At 40.1% G+C, this 17,289-nt stretch overlaps 1 protein-coding gene across 1 annotated transcript in view; it reads left to right on the forward strand.

The window, feature by feature from the left end:
• The window catches only part of l1cam (L1 cell adhesion molecule), a 48,585-nt gene that overhangs the window by 14,341 nt on the left and 16,955 nt on the right, over window positions 1-17,289 (forward strand). Inside the window, exons 2-5 of the mRNA XM_011477073.3 lie at window positions 13,464-13,818; window positions 14,843-14,857; window positions 16,271-16,373; window positions 16,806-17,011. Of these exons, the coding sequence (XP_011475375.1) occupies window positions 13,689-13,818; window positions 14,843-14,857; window positions 16,271-16,373; window positions 16,806-17,011 (454 nt within the window). The 5' untranslated portion in view covers window positions 13,464-13,688. The remainder of the gene's footprint in view (window positions 1-13,463; window positions 13,819-14,842; window positions 14,858-16,270; window positions 16,374-16,805; window positions 17,012-17,289) is intronic.

Raw genomic sequence — 17,289 nt, forward strand, 5'->3', positions numbered from 1 at the left:
CAGAGGGTGACTAAAGTGCTTAACTGTGAAAGATTAAAAAAAAACAAAAAACAACAAAAATCTAAACCTCATTGAAGTGGAGAAAGTTAAGAGCCATCCAGGCTTTTAATTCCCCCATGCACTCAATTAAAGGGCTGATTGTGTAGGCATCCCTCTTGGACAATGGCACACATATTCGGCGGCCGTGGTGCAGCGGTAGGGCGGTCGACCCATGATCGTAAGATTTGCAGGTTCGATTCCAGCCTTGCACGCCCATGAGTCGAAGTGTCCTGGGCAAGACACTGAACCCCACCTTGCCTCTGGTGGTAGGCGGGCGCCTGTGTTTGGCAGCGGAGCGGCCACCAGTGTGTGAATGTGTGAGTGAATGTGTGTGTGACTGGGTGAATGTGTCCGTGACTGTAAAGCGCTTTGTCCTTGTAGGAAGAAAGGCGCTATATAAGTAAACGCCATTTACCATTTATATCTGAGTATCATCCGCATAGCAAGGAAAAGCAAAATTGTGCTTTCTAAGAATCGAATCCAAGGAGATTAAGTAAAGGGAGAACACCAGGGGCCCAAGGACTGAACCCTGCGGGACCCCGTACAATAGCGGAGCAAAGAAAGACTGATGTTGCTTTAATTTAACAGTTAAACTAAAGCAACATCCCCTTAATTTAAATTTGTCTTTATTTTTCATTTGGTTTCTCTCTTAGCTGCAGTGAAGCCCCAAGTGCATGTGGTTTGAGGATGGATGCAGAAAAGTGCAAACAGTTTCACTTTTTTGTTTTTGAGTCTAACTTGCTTCCTCCTGTTCTTTGATTTTTTATGAGAGTGAAAACTGAATCAAGCTAAAGCTTTAAAATGTCAGCATTCAAAAATTCTCATATGATGTAGTTGGCTAAATTTGAATCACTGAACATTTTCAAAAAGTTGTTTACTCAAATCAATTGAGGCTGTAAAACTTTTTATTTTAATTCCTTAGTGTAAATTGGGAGGTTGAGTCATTTTGCTGCTCACTCCTGTAACAGATGAATGTTTGGTTAAATTAAGGAAACAATGATGACATATGTGTTTTCATTCATCCTGTGACTTGTGAGTTTAAAAAGTGTAATAAAACCTAAAAGGATCACATCCATTTCCCCCAAAGTCATTAAGTAGCAAAAACCCTTCATGAAGATGTGTTTGCAGAGTGCTGAATGACCTTACACTTCCTGCCGTCCATTTCCATGAGGCGATAGAAAAGATAGGATTACATGCATCTTAGAGAGACCTTGGAAAATGTTCATGAAGAAAAAAGCTAAGTAAAATGGTGGAAAACTCTCCTTATAAAAATATGATTACATCAATCTTTATAAAATGACCTGTGTTGGGCCTCCATTTGGCTTGAAAGATATTTTGGTGGTTTCATTTCTGCCTTCCGTGATGTTTTAATTCAAATATATTTGGGTAAAATATGGAATTCCATTCATGGAAACATTTTTATGTCGTTTTGAAATGGAATTTGGTTTTCAAGAGCACCTTTGCGTTGATGCATAATCCCTTAGCTGTCTATAGTGTTAGAAAGGAGGTCATCACACATTCAGGTTGTGGCGTGCCTGTTTTCCCTGCGGGTGCTGGCCACGTGTCCTTGCATGTCACAGGAGAAGCTGGCAGCTGTGTCTCATAGCGCTGTATTGGCCACTTATCACTGGACTCTAGGGACCACTCCCTCCTCTCTGTCTGAGTGACTGGCCCTCCTCAGACATCACTACCTGCTACAGCTAGCACTACCCCCCCCCCCCTTCCCCCTACCCTGCTTTTGTGAAGCAACCTAGATACCCATACAAGTGAAAGCAAGTGTTTCCTACAGTATCTAAGCAGCACAGCTGTGATCTCATTAAACAACATTCATATTTCTGCAAACAACCAGCGATTTTAGATGTTTGGACTTTCGTTTGCTACTAATCCAGAACCCAGACCCATTTTTTCTTAATAATAAAATGATGTGTATTTTACCACAAACCAAGCGGACCACAGAATCCATTTCTGATATTTTCCTGGTACACAGACGTCACCATGGGTTCTTATGGGTTAAGGCTTCATCTGAATTTCTTTCGTACTCCCTTTAATAAAACTAGATATGTGGGGACTATCAAGTGTCCTGGATTTTAAAAGCAATTCGGACACCATGCTCACTACTTTTTTTTTAAATGACAAATATTCTTTCACTGATTTCCCAAAGTAAAACTCTAATAAATATCAACATTTTATGAAGACTCGGATGTTTAGTACATTAAAATATTTTTTTTCACATGAAAGTTTGTTCGAATGCAATACATTGTGGTTTAATTAACCAATCCAGTGAGAATCGATGCCCAGTGGTTCTTCGCAGAGACTTCTGGGAAATTTTCTAGGGCACTGAATTTTGAAATTCTAGATCCGGACACCTCAACGAAATAGTGAATGCACTATACATAGGGCACTAACTAGTGAAGGAATTGGGACACAACCTGAGTATGAAATTCACCAGCAGAAAAATAAGAATTATCTCCTTTAATATTTTGAAATACCGGTACCCACTTATGACAAAAATTTTATGTTAAGCAAAGGATGCCAGTTTTGGTGTGTTTTTTAATGGATTTAGTTTTTAACTTCATAGTTGTACTTACTAGAACACACATTTAGATGCTCAACTCTATCTCAAATTCTGGTAATTTTCTATTGTTCAGAGATGCCATTTCTTTGAAGTTATGCCATCTGTCTGAAGTTACACATTAAGAAATAGACATTTGATGAAAATATTAGCTTTTTAATCTACATTTAGTTTTGGAGCATTTTTCAGTCCATATGCTACAAAAGTAAGTCAACTTACACCTATCTAACATTGACCGTGAAATTCACTGTGGATCCTTGGGCAAGACTTTTAATGGTACTGCCTAACCATGTAACCACAAGGGGGCCCAAGTCTGGGTGTCCCTGTGCCAGTCCCCAGCCATGATGAAATACAGGGTTGTGTCAGGACGGGCATCCAGAGTAAAACTCTCTGCCAAACCACCTGTGCGACTTAGTGGAAGATGATTCGCTGTGGCGACCCCTGAAGGGATAAGCCAAAAGGTGAACAACAATATATTGACAGTGGGGAAAAAAACACATAGAAAGTACACCTCTGTTGTTAAGATTTTTTTTCTTTTATCTTCAATTTTAGCATTTTAGAAACTAATTGAATAAAACACACAAAAAAGGTGGCAAACTTTTTTGGAATAAATCGACACACATTTTGTTTTTCAAATATCCACTCTAATAAAAAGTTTGTGTTTTAAACATGTTCCTGTGAAAATTTTCACATGATGGAGGACTTATATAAAAGAAATTAGACCTAAAATTGCACTTTTGAGTATGTCTTTATTCAAATCGTTGTGAATCAGGAGCAGATGAAAAATGCTGTTGCAAAAACCCTAGGCGTTCCTTAAAACCTACAACGGCAGGCCTCACATCTTCTACTCGCTCCATTCTGATGCATCCACTTGCAGACCACTAGATCCAATAATATCTTCATTTTCCTCATCCGAGCTGGCATCTGGCTCAAATCTGTACAACTGGGTAGCTCCTATATTTCTTGCTATTTTTGTTGCACCGGTAATGTTAGGTTGGGGTTGTGAAGGGCTGTAAGCTAGCGGGAGAGAGTGTAAGACCACTGGGAACGCCTTTACAATAGATCAGAAGATGATCAAAGTGCAAATTTTAGTCATCAGGTTTTGTGAGGATGACCAGATATGTATTTAGTTGTTATTTTACTACCAGTGCTTGTTGATGTATCCACTGTATTTTCCAGTCTCCCTTTGGCGCTGTTTTTCGTCACTGCGGCTGGCCTGTCATCTCCAGCTTGGCTCTCCCGTGTCTGGTTTCAGGGTGAACACAAACAGACACGATGCTGATGTCAGATTGTTTTTACAGGCCTGTCTGGCTCAGCTTTGATCCCCTGCAGGCTTCACTCGTCCACGCATTTAAAAACTTCTTCTCATCCCTCTGATCTCCTTCTAATTTCTCTCTCAGAGGGAGGAAAATGGTTGCGCACAAACATGTTTACAGTTTCCTGAAACTGGCTTTGAAGCTGCACACTGCCACAAAGGAAAGGAGAAAAGAAAAAGTGGTGGGGAAGGTCAGAACAAGGAGAACTACAAGGAAAGCTAGAACTTTAAAGAAGAAAATGTCTGCATCAGATAAAAAGAGAGAAGGCGCAGATGAAAGGAGGAGACGAAAAAGGAAGCAGAGAAGGAGGGAGAGGAAGGTCGACACGAACAGCTCTTCCACTTAAATTCATAGCGACATGATTGCTTTCATGACTTGAGCCAGCAGCATTGGCAACCTGCTGTATGGGCCAAACTATCCTGCCACCAGAAACATCTTTATTGCTACGTACTATGCTGTTCTCATATCCCCTTAAGATGAATGAAAATCTTCAAATTACTATGCAGATAACTTTGTTCTGAAGAGCACAGAAAGGCAAGAGAGCAGGGTTGGTTGTCACACTTCTATACTTGTGTGAACTGCTTAAAGACCCACTCCGATCATCTTCCCAGTGATCTTCTAATCATGATTATACTGTTTTTAGCCCAAATGAAAAATAAATGGTAGCATTTTCTGGGACATAGTTTCTGCAGAGCGGCAGGACTCAGAGAATTCAACTCTGAGTATTGGGCGGGACCGTAGGTGTGCAGCAAGCCCACTCCCCTTTCCCATCATCCATCTGTTTACACTCTCTCCTGCTAGCTTACAGCCCCTCACAACCTTAACCTAACATTACTGGTGCAACAAAAAATAGCTAGCAATACTGGAGCTACCATGCCGTACAGTTTTCACCCACATGCCACTGCATCAGAAAACGTATTTTTGACACTTTTTATTTATTGACTTAAAAAATAAGATTAGTCATGTAAGGATCCAACAAAACACACTTTTCTTCTCTTCCCTCTCTGGAAGAGGAACATCCAGGGCCGTGTTAATTTTTTTGGAAAGTTTTGCCCAAATTTTTTGAGATAATAATAATAATAATAGATTGGATTTAGCTGCGCTTTTCCAGACACTCAAAGCGCTTACAATGTGTCCATTTTTAATTCACTCCTCATTCATCCTTGGTGATGATAGCTACTGTTGTAACCACAGCTGCCCTGGGGCAGACTGACAGAGGCGTGGCTGCCAGTTTGCGCTTACGGCCCTCTGACCATCACCGGGATCATTCATACACATTCACACACTAGTGGAGCTGCACTGGAGGCAAGGAGGGGAAGTGTCTTGCCCAAGGACACAACGACAGTTGGCTGGGGGGAGCGGGGATCAGGAGGAAGAAGTTTAGTCAAATGTGAGGTCACAGCATCCTGCTGGTTGGCTGCATCTTGCAGTGGGAAAACCAATGCCTTTGTTAGGCAAGGATGTTTGCTGTGTGGGGGAGTGTTTGCATGCATCACATTCTTATGTTCTCCGTGACACTTTGGGTGTGTCTGTAATTAGCGAGCATTGGGCTGCAGGCACAAACTCTGATGTTAATGAAGGGGATGCGGTACACAAGCAAGAGTGCAGGAGTGCATGAAGGGTTTGTTCTTATGTGTGTTCATATCTACAGCCAACATGTGTTTCATACAAGAAACAATAGATATGATTCCTTTTTGTCAGATTATAATCTCTGATTTTGTCAAAACATTACAGTGGTTCTAAAATCAACAACAAAAGGGAGCAGAAGAAGTTTTATTCTGAAACACAAATGTTATGTAAATAACTACAGAAATCTCGAAAATGAACAACAAACATCAAAACTTGTTATAAAATTAGTTTTACAATCTGCTGTGTTTTATAAATGATGAGGTTTACATTGATGAGTTTTTGTTGCTGTTGTTTTGTTTTTTATTTATTGCTGTATCTCAGTGTTGATGGGAAATCTTGGGTTAGTGATAAGTTAGTTTCTTTAAACATAAGACAACGGTTTACACTTTAAAGAAGTTTTGGTTGGTGTAAATTAAATTATGTCAATACTGTTTTATGTTCCACTGAAGTGGGCAGACTGAGAACTTTGTACTTAAAACACAAAGTCCCCGTTTGTGGTGATTTTTTTATAGCTGAGCAATAAAAGCTCAAAGGCCATGTGCTGAAAAAAGCCAAGACTCGGGCGCCTCTAGCACCTTTCATTTTTGGATTTTAGGGCACTAATGTGTATTATTATATATTATTATCTGGTCTGCATATGACAACACAATCCTAAATCTCATGGATGATAACGTTTTTAACTGGGCTGCTGTGTTTCACCAAGAAAAGGGGTTAAAAAACAGATAGTGAACTCTAAAATGCCTTGAATGAAACTCATTCCATCCAGTTAAAATGAAAAGCTGTATAACAATCTAGCTGATGCCTCATCACCTCTACCCAGGGACAGATATAGGAGTTTTCCTGGGGTGGTCTTGGCAAGGTGGCACTAGTGGATGGCACCGAGGTAAAATCCAACAATTATAGATTCAATAAATGACAAATCGTTTTTCAAACCTTTTTTTAGACACATTTATGATAATGCACAACAGGATCACTACTGCTGGTAACCCGTGCTATCCTAGGCACTTTAACATTGGGTGTTGGGTCATCTAGACCCACTAGACAGTGCCCTGAACCTTTCTTCTTCAATGATTTGTGATCTTCACTGGTGTCCATGGATTACATGAAATCTTTCCACCTTTATCCACCTTTGTCATGGTAGGGAGAACACGTCAATGTAAGGGTGGGGTCATCTAAGATAGCACAAGGGTTAAATCGACTGAAGTCATTGTTGAAGGTGGTTATTTTCCTACCTGGACTCATTTGATGTCTGATTTTTTTTATTCACCTCTCACCTACATTTTAAATCTCAGTGAAATTCTCCATGTTTTCTCAGACTTTAAAATCTTTATCTTAACTGACTGTCAATGCTGAATGTCAGCCAAAGTTGTTGGGCTCTTTGACCTTTGATAACTGTAAACAGAACAGTCATCAACAAAGCAGGTCCAAAGGTTTAAACATCTAAAAATGTGTGCAAAATGGTGGACATAAAACATGTTGAACTTGATTTACTGACTTGATTGCATGCATTAAATGGACAAAATACATGGGACGAAATACAGAAATAACTAAGGGTCAGATGCAAACAGCTTGATTTGCACACAAGTGTTGAAAAAGGATTGTAGGTGATGTTTTGTGTCTATTATTTGGAAAGGCACACACAAACTGGCACAACTTACTAACTTCAGGTTTTGTTTCAAGAAGGAGTTAATGCGAAAAAAGGTGAAAAAGAGAGTGCATCTTTTCTGTTCTTGTAAAAATGCTGGAATTAGACTAAAAGACAACAACCATTAGAACATATTGCATATTTAAATGTAATATTTGTGTTTTTGGGTGACTAGTCTCCTCCCATCACCAACATGCCCCGAACTGTAAAGTTTTCATCTTCTTTTAGGATGCTAACATTTTATCATAGGACTCAATTTGATATGAAACACAACATTTTAGGAAGCAGTTTGATCGGGATGTTGACCTCACGCAGTGACAGAAACCAAACATTTAAAATAAGCCCCTAGTTATACACAATTTAAGATCAAAGCAGTTGCAGCATTGATTGAGATTCATGTTGAATATTTCTTTACTGCTTGTTTTCTGGGGCCATATGTCTTTATTTTTCTGTAGATAGGTGACTGACAGACCATAATGAAATGATCTTATCAGTTGTGGACTTAAGTGAGCAGCAGCTATCATACTAGAAGCAGAGAGAGCTGGAGGCAGCACTCCATCTGCAAGACTGGCTCCATTAGCTGACAAGAGAGATTAGCTGACCTGCTGACACACAGGCTGATCTTTACCGATAAACTCACTCGTGCACAAACACAGAAACACACTAACAAGACGAACCTGATACACCATTACAATGGGGTAACACCCTTTTTTGATCACAGAGGTTGCACTCACCATATCTATTATCTCTGATTTTTTTTCCTCTGGAAGCCAAATCCTTCTTCCCACCGTCTATGAATTTTTCATATTTATGGTGTTGAGTTTGCTGCTAACGCCTCGCTCTGATTTATTGCTGCTTTGTTTTGTTTGTCTTTTGTTTGTCCGATTTCCTCTTGAATTCCATCTTCTGGTTTTGTCCTTCCTGACACTTTAATCAGTCTTGTCTTTTCTTCCTGAATTATTCACAATGTTTCTTTTTCCCCTCCAACATTTCCAGTGTGTCTTTGGGGAGACCATCAATAAATAAATAAATCCTGCAAGAGGTGCTTTTGCTATCTGGTCATAGAATCTTGAAGATCAAAAATCTTGTATTTTACCTTTTTTTTCTCCAATTCATCTATTTATACACATAATTCATATTTATCCACTTAGAAATGACGGGGTGATTGCAGGGTTTGAGTTGGTCTGCACTGGTGCATGAGTGAGTACGTGTGTGAGCATATGTAAGTGATCCTGCAAACCAGTTAGTGACCATGTGTTTGAATAACTGAATTTGTATGTGTAAAAGGGCGCTGCTGTGTGGGGATTGTGCTGTCATGGCAACCAGGGTGGAAAGGGAGTGGGCGTCTGCCCTCATAGCTCCCCTAAAAAACCTTTATTTTCTCCATCTTTGTGCCACTCTGGTATTAACCCATAACTCTTGTCAGACCTGCAGGGTCACGGTATTGTGTGTCCTCAAAAGAGGGAGAATCCTTTGAAATCGAAGGACTGACAATTTCTTCTGCTGCTTTTAGCACCAGTGGAAGCAGCAAAGCATCTGACTGCAAAGCCTATGCTAATGCCGGTATTGATGAATGTGCAGCTTGTAGCTCGGTTCCTGATAAGCTGTAGCTCTGCACCGTTTTTCCACTGATGAATTTCCATTTGAATTTGGCCATGCATCATCAGTCTCCTAACTAATGTTACATGGCCTTTAATAACAAAAAGGCACCAACAGGGCCAGATATTAGCTTCCCGCTATGCTACACAGTGAACCCTCTTTTCCATTAATGTTCAAAATATTGAATTAAGCCACAACAATATTAGTCGAGCTGAAACTGCTACTGCAGCAGTTTATCAAAGTAATGTATAAAACGTGTATTTAAAAACCAGGAAAGTATATCAGAAAAATGATTAGTGAAAGAAGAAAGCTTTTAGTGGCAGTTAAAAAAGAACTGACAGGAAGGTGACAGGATAATGACATGCTCATCTTTAAGTTCCTGCTATTATCGTGGCAGCTCCAGAACACTCATGAAATGTTAGACAGAGCTTAGAAAATGTCATCTACACACCAATAATATCTGACAAATGACTGTGTTAAGAGAAGAGCAGATTTGATTTTTGTCCTGGGCAGGAGACTTGTCTCACTGCAACAGGCTCATACATTAAGTATGACAGTGGTGGAGAGAGGACAACTGAAGTGAATATGAAAGAATCAAACAGCCATGCTGAGCACAGCAGGTATGGATGGTCAGTGTCACTCTGGTCCATAAATGAATGGGGCTTGGAGCAAATGAATAATGAATTTAGGTGAATTTAGGGCAAATAGTACTGACAAGAAGGGGGATTTTTATGAATAATTCACTGTGTATGCAGCTCGATCATTTACCCCCCACCAGGATCACCTTATTTTTCACACACCATCAATTTTTTTTACTTTTTATTGATCTCTTCTTGTGTGACCCTGACCCAGAAAGTCCTTCTTATTTTTAGTGCCAACTACCTTTGATTTTAGCTAAATCACTACTTTCAATTTCGCTCCATCTATCTCTTAACGCCTCTTCAGACAGACGGACCCTGGGGGAAGTGGGGTTTCATTTGTTTTTCTCCCCCTCTGCCTCCTGTCCTGCATCCTCTCCTCCTACACATCATCACAGCTCGGGGTGGTTCATATTTAAAAGCAAGGCATGACAGGACACGAGATCTGCAGACGTTTGAAGCCGCATACACAAGCCTGATGACTGGCAGAGATGTATGTGTGACATCATGCCATTACTGTGTGTGAGGCTAGTCAAATGGAGGTAAGACCTCATGTAAATCTTTTAGTTTGATTTAAAACTTCAGGTCTAATTATGCGGTTTTTGTTCCACCTTCTACACCGACCAGGAAGCCTATTAAGCTTTGAAGTATTTTACAGAGAAAAGAAAGGGTGTGATTGTCTACCTAAAGGCCTGAACATAAAAAAACACTCAAATTAGGAATTCATGAATAATTGACATGTTAGCAAAGCGGACAACATGGCTTCTTTGAAACGTCTTGGCAGACTAATTTCCTGCATTCAGACAAGCATCCACGCCCTCTTCACTCAGTCTGTCTGTGGCTGAAGACTTCTGTTTGACATCAGTGATGACAGCTTTTAAAAGCACCAAGACTCACCGTTGGGTCACCTCGGCTTTGCTGTTAGCAGGCACCACACATGTAACCTTTGACCCTGTCCAATGAAGCAGGTAACGGCTGTGATTGGATCACTGGCAGCTGTGCAGCAGTGACCCAGAAAAGGTGGAATCGGGCATCTGCTTGCGTGTCAGTCGCTCACCCCTGTGATAATGGAGCGAATCCTTGGCTGCATGCCGTGCACACAGCTTGGAAAATGTGACCGTGTGGGTTTCTCTGTGGCTGGGATTGCTTTACAACACTCTGTATCCTTTGAGTTCCTTCTTAATTTCAAAGACCTTGTATTTCTCCCCTTCTGAACAATAACTGTGCTTCTCTTTAGTGCTGCTTCTTAGCATCGCTAAAGTACACTGAGGCCAGCCTCGCCTCCTGTCTGGAGGCTTTTAAAACAGGCCGCTTTTATCTGCATGATCTCCTGTCACCGTGTCAGTCCACTTAAAGGTGTGTGTCAGTCTCACAGAGTGGCTAATCACAGCTTCACCACGTTCACTGGTGGGATACTCCTAGCTTCAAGCCCCTTTATTGACCATCATGTCACCAGATGGACTTTGTGTTTTAAACACTGAGAGGGAAGGTGCCCTGAGTGGGTTCATAAACAAATGTGTAAATAATTAGTGAAACAGATTTAGAGGAGAATTTGGAACAGAGTGTCTTAACATTGAAAAATCAGAACTAAGAACTGTCAACTCAAGGTAAAGAAAACTGAAGGCAGTGTCCGTTGTTTGATTTGTAGCAAACAATGGAAAATTTTAAAATTTAACATGAATAACACACCTTAAACCAAGAGTTGTTCATTGTTGTAACTAGACTACTGTCTCTGAGCAACAATTAACTTATAGAGAACTACAGAAAACTAAACAACAAAAAACAAAAAAGAAAGACGGAAATGAAGAACTCAAATATGGGCTAAAATTAAGCTCTGTTATGAATACTGTAATGTTGTTTCAACCATTTTTGATTTAATCTTTTGATTAATCAAGCTATCTATGTGAAATTTTCACCACACTGAAATGTCTGTTTAGGACATGTGCAGTGTTTTTTTCCACTAACTTAACCTAAGTTTTGCCTAGAGAGCTTTTATTTTGAAAAAAATGTTTTTTTTCTAATTTAAACAAATTAGTAGGGAGCAGTATTTTGTATTGAACAGTTTATTTTAGTTGATATCAGCTATGATGTGCCGGGTTGCAGACTTTTGAGTGGTTAGAATTTTTTTACTTTTTTTCTCTCCATTGCTCCAACAGTACATTGACATTCATTCAAAGTTAATTATGACTGGTAGTTTTGTTTAAGTACTTTTACTAGTAGTAGGAGAAATCTTGCATTAAAACACCTCTAAACTGAACATTGGTCACTTTAGCCCTCCTGGCTGTCTAACTAAACTCTACAGTCTTCTTCGTGTGTCATTTCTTATTGCGGGTTTACTGGACCGTTGTTGGGTCAATTTTGGCACACAAAATGATAAATCACACTGCTGTTCATCCTTAATCAGAGTATTACTTAGTTTCACTGAGGGATCCCGCAGCATCAGTGTGAATTAGTGGTTCTTGGAAACTTCCACTTTTACTTAAAACAAACACCAGAGCTAATAACCTAGTTAACTACACTGATTTTATTTTTCTATAAGAACTATCAGGTGGGCCTGTTTAAGATTAGTGAGCTTCTTGTCTCCTAAGATCTCAACTAAAGAAGTCTTAACCTGATGGAGATACTCTGAAAGAAAAAGAGGAGGTGAATGATGCTCAAGGAATAAAATATTTTGCATGTGTGTTTTTGTGGATGTATACCCAAGTAGGTGGAGAGGATTAGCATCCCAGTATTCCCTTTGTGTAATCCCTCCTCCTATGGTTCTTTTTCTCTACCTTGATATGTCTCTATCCCTCCTTCCCAGTCTTTTATCTTCCTCTCTGCCCCAATTCAATCCCTCTTATAACTGTTTATCTCTTCTGAAGTCTTTTCCCATCTTCTAAAAGGGCAAGTGAGCTATTACAATGGCTTACTGGCTCATTTAATCCTACAACTGTTGGTTTAAACAGTCTTGTTAAGAATTCAGCTCTTACTTGGTCTTTAATCTCATGTAAAGTGGCTCGTCAGACGTTGCTATTCACGTTCCTGTCCTTTTTTTTAACCACTGCTTTTACCACTGAGTAATTTATAAAATCAAATGATGACAAATCATTTTGCCAGCCACTAAATTCATAAAAATACCTTCATGGCTGCACTCCATGTTCTTCCCACCCTCCAGGTTTCATCACCATCTTTCTCTCTTCTGTCACCCTGTCAAGTCAAGGTCACTCATCGCTCTGTTATTTCACTGCCAGCTACGGCGACGGATTGGACCAAAACTCTTTCAGCTGGCCAGCCCAGCTGCCAGCCTCTCCTGTTTCCTCTGTCGATGTGATTTTCCTTTGTCTCCCATGTACATCTTAATCACTGTGTGCCGTAACAGCTCTTTGTGTGTGATATTGAGTAGTGTAAACAGTCAGCGGGCTGCGCCACGTGGTGCCGCGGGGGAGGATAGGCTGCTTGTTGCGGAGGAGACCCTCTCCAATGGTGCAGATGGAGAATGGATAGACTCCTGGGAGGGGTGGTTTGCCTCACTCACCATGAGTTATAGCATCTTTATCGTGTCTTTATCACTGTGATGTCATCCAAGCATGCTAAGAGCACAGAAAATGTAGCCCTGCAGTCTAAATAACAGCCAATTGTTAGATTGTCTTTATACTATTATTGTATTATCATATGTGACATTTTCACCAGTCTGGGTTTGGCTGGTTTTGCCCCTTCTGGGATGCATTGCTCCCTTCTTGTTATGGTATTCTGTCCATCTGGACTGCCGACTGGCCTTTCCATATGGGCCATTGATCATGTCAGTAAAACCAAAGAGTGGTTGTTTTGTTTGTCTGGGTTCATGCACGACAGGTTTTCTATTGGGCTTTCGTTTGTAAAGACTTTCTTTATTGTTCGTTCTTAAATAGTGTGTAAAAGAAGGTCAGTCTGCTGGTTTGACCACATGGTGCACAGCACATCTTCCACCATTCTGACACATGGCGTCTCTGCCCCCTCCTTCTTTGTTCCCCTCCCACCACCATCTCTTTTTTTTTATCTTTTAGACAGGAGACGTGCAGCAGGGCGTGGACCTGATTACAAAGGAGAAGGGACAGGGATCAAGACGGACCAAGAGCATATGAAACAAAGCCACCGTCTTTAGAATCAGGCACACAAGAAGACACGTGCTTGGTTGGAGTTTATGTGTGTGCGCAGACTGTGTGTGCGTTTGGAACTGCCTCTGTGTGCATTTTCTGTGAGCAGGTGGGGCTTTGATGGGACAGTGAGCAATGGCTCGCATGCAGCAACAGCAGGTCTGCAGTAGGGGGCAGCGCTCCTCCCACCTCCCTCTTGCTTTCCTCACCTTCCTTTGCTTTGGTGCCCAACATAACCAAGCAGTCATACAAATACCCTCCAACTGTGAGTACTGATTCAAATTACATTTCCCAACATAAGCTCAATGTTCAAAGATCCAAGTGTTGTGTAATTTACTCTGTGAATTCATCAGAGCACTCTGATATTGATCTTTAATCGTGAATGATTAGGGTAAATGGGCTGAACCCACATGCGTTTCTCCCATAATAATCTCAATGTTCAGGGATAGAGAATATTTAACTGGAAATCCTACTGTCAGGGGTTTCATTAGATGGCGCCCACTTTGTCTTGTGGTGTGTCTAATTACTTTGTAAATTGTTCTCTCACAAGAAATTGATTAGTCTCTCTATTGATCTGAATTCTTGGTGAAAACCACAATCTGTTAGAGGAGATATTTAAAAAACAAAAAACAAGGTAGTAAAGCAGTGAAAATATGGTGAATCTTTTCTCTGCCCCTAAGTCCCTGTCCCATCTCTTCAGTGCAATATCTTGGCATTAAAAATAAAGCTGAGCTTGCTGCCCTGCAGGGAAATTGATCTTCATCTCTCTCTGCAGTCGCCCACAAAGCTCCAGTGGAGGGAAAGAGCTACTGTTGTTGTTCATGCGTTACACCTAAAAACAATGTGCTTTAACCTATAATTCTTTCCCATATGCCTTAATGAAGGCCCCTAAACCCAGACATTTTATGATAATTCATGAAAAGCAGCAATCCTTTTCATCTACAAGATCAGGGTCACACAGAGGTGAGAAGGCCATCATGTCTGAAGGGAGAAGGATGATGAGAAGGAAAAAGAAGCAGGGCAAAGATGGAAAGGGTCAAATGTTCCCTGCATTCAATTAGGGACTCTCTGACATGTTGATTAGACCTACTGAGACAGTGATCAGGATCAATAAAGAGGATGAGTCAATGCATAGTTAGAAAACATTTTAAATTCCATTAATTTGCTGTATGTGCTCTGTCTTTTAAATGTCCGCCTGTTTTTGTGTCCTTCTTGATATCTATTTGTCTAAATAAACTGAAATGTTTTCCTTTACTGCTACTGCTCCGGCCAAATCGATGGATTAACAGACCACATAAGTGATAGTAAGTGCTTTCAGCTTTATTGATGTGTTTGCCATGGTAATGCATCTGATGTTGGTTCTCATTGTAAACACAACCATTTTCCTGTAGACATTATGCCCCATCATGCAACTGAAACACTCCTGATTCAACACTCACATGAATCTTGCATTAGTTTGCATTTGGGGTTTTATCCTAATGTGCTTTTTTATGAATGCATGGGATGCAAAGATGTCCGCTCATCTTTGCAGGAGTGTGTTTTACTGACTCCATACTCCAGGTTATAGCTCTCTTAAAGCAAGGAGGAGAGAAAGCTGTCTGTAAGGATGCAGCAAGGCTGTCAGATCAAAGACATGAAGAAATAAAGAGGAGTTAAAGCACTAAGCACCATTTCCTCTCCTCCTCCTTCTCCTTTGCCAATAATGGAGCGGCCCCTAAAGCCTAAACTTCAATTTGATCAGCTGAGAAGAGAAGCTTATTTCCTCAATCATTGGGAATTCTTTCATTAAATTTCACCACTCTCTTTCTTTTCCCTCTCTTCCCTCCTTTCAACATCTCCTCCAGCTCGCATCTTGTTTTTTTTTTTCTCCATCTCTGTCTCCTGCAGCTCTCTTCTTCTTTGTTTTGCACATTGTCTCTCTGCACTTTCATCCTTCCCCCAAGTGCACTCAAGAGCTCTCTGGCTTAAGCACCTTTTTGTCACACACTGTAGACCTCCAGTTGTCCTACTTTTCTCTCTGCCCAGTTAAAAATCATACCTAACATTAGCTGTATCCCTACTTCAACAAGAAGGCTTTACAGTTTTACTATTTTTATTTTATTTTATTTTTTTCAGGTTGATTGAAAATAGTTATGAGAAGAAAACTGCTACACTACAGGCAATATTTTTATGTATAAGAATAGCATTTTTAAATATGCATGTTTAGCATATTTCATTATAAGTTAAGAAGTTTTTATTTTTTTGTCATAGCAGTTGTTATATATTTCATGGACATAAATGGCAAAAATATTAATTTAGGTGGTCCTAACATCATATTCTTTGTGTTTGCCATAATTTCCCTTTAGATTCTTCCCTCCATTTTTCTGAGTTTTGGTCTCACTGGGACCACAGTGTGACACATTACACTGTATTAATTTCCACTCATCCCAACCTATTTTCTCTCCCTGCTCTCTTGCTTTTTCTCCTCTTCTTGCCCTGTAATCTCTTCTCCTGGGGAGTCTTTTAAATGATATTGACTAAAAATACTTATGAGCAGCTGGTTTGTTTTTCTGTGCCATTTGCCGGAAAAAGTGGCTGTGCAAATCATCATTGTTGTTTGATTTATATGCACCTTTGAAGTTTTTTTTTATGGCTATTAAAACCAGACATTTTTTAAAAAAATGCTTGCGGTTGGAGGGTGATGACGGTGTATTAATTGGGATTTTGGTTCTTTTCAGTCAATAGTTCTCCTGTGATCATTAATCCTCCAAAGACCATCATAGTTGTTGGTGTAGAGGAGTTCATCATGAGCTGCGAAGCCTCTGGAAACCCTCAACCCAGGTGAGTGCCCACATGGTAATCTGCATGTAGCTTATCTGTGCTTTTTTGGAACAACTGAGAGTCATCCTCCTTTTTGAATTAGTATAACATGAAAGTATATTCTCTTTAGTCTCAGATCTAACCTCAGGATGATAGAAATGTGATTAAATCCTGGAGGAAATCTTCCTCAAAGTGTCTGTCTGCTCTGACATAAAAAATTACTTTAATTGTGAATGAAAGAATGAACATCCCAATTACACTCCAAAGGACCCGGAATGTGGCTGGTTCACCATGTGTGACTTCTTCATTCATTCTTTAGGGGCTTTAAATTCAGGAAAATCTTGCATTAATTAAGCACTTCTGTGAGGGACATTGACAGGACTGTGTGACTTTAATTCCCAAAGGAGCCGCCAGCAATGCCAATGATACTGACCTTTCTTTTCTTTGTTGAAGTTTCACATGGACAAAGGACGGACACAAATTCGACCCACGCAGTGAACCGCACCTGAAAGTTTCAGAGCACCCGGGCTCATTTGAATTCAAAGCATCCAATGGTAGCAACATGGTCAACCTGAAGAGCTACCAAGGCAAATATGTCTGCTACGCAACCAACAACCTGGGGACAGCCATGTCAAAAGAGGCCACACTCAGCATTGATGGTAAAGCCTGAGGAGAATTTATTATGAGAAAAATTAAGTTCCTTTTTTTTAAGACAACATGACAAACACATGTTTGAGCACATATGAAACATGTAGATTAAATCATATTTGTAAGTCACTGTGAATATTTTTGTGGTCAAGACTGCAGGTTTCTGTTGTATATTTTTAAAGTTATTTAAAAAAAAAGCTGCATGGTGCTGTTTTCTTGTTTGTAGAAATCAGTCTGGTGGGGGAATAAACCTTTTCCCTGAAGCTTAGACCTCATTTTTACATATTAA

The sequence above is a fragment of the Oryzias latipes genome, chromosome 7, assembly GCF_002234675.1.
Source record: "Oryzias latipes chromosome 7, ASM223467v1".
Classification (NCBI taxonomy): Eukaryota; Metazoa; Chordata; class Actinopteri; order Beloniformes; family Adrianichthyidae; genus Oryzias; species Oryzias latipes.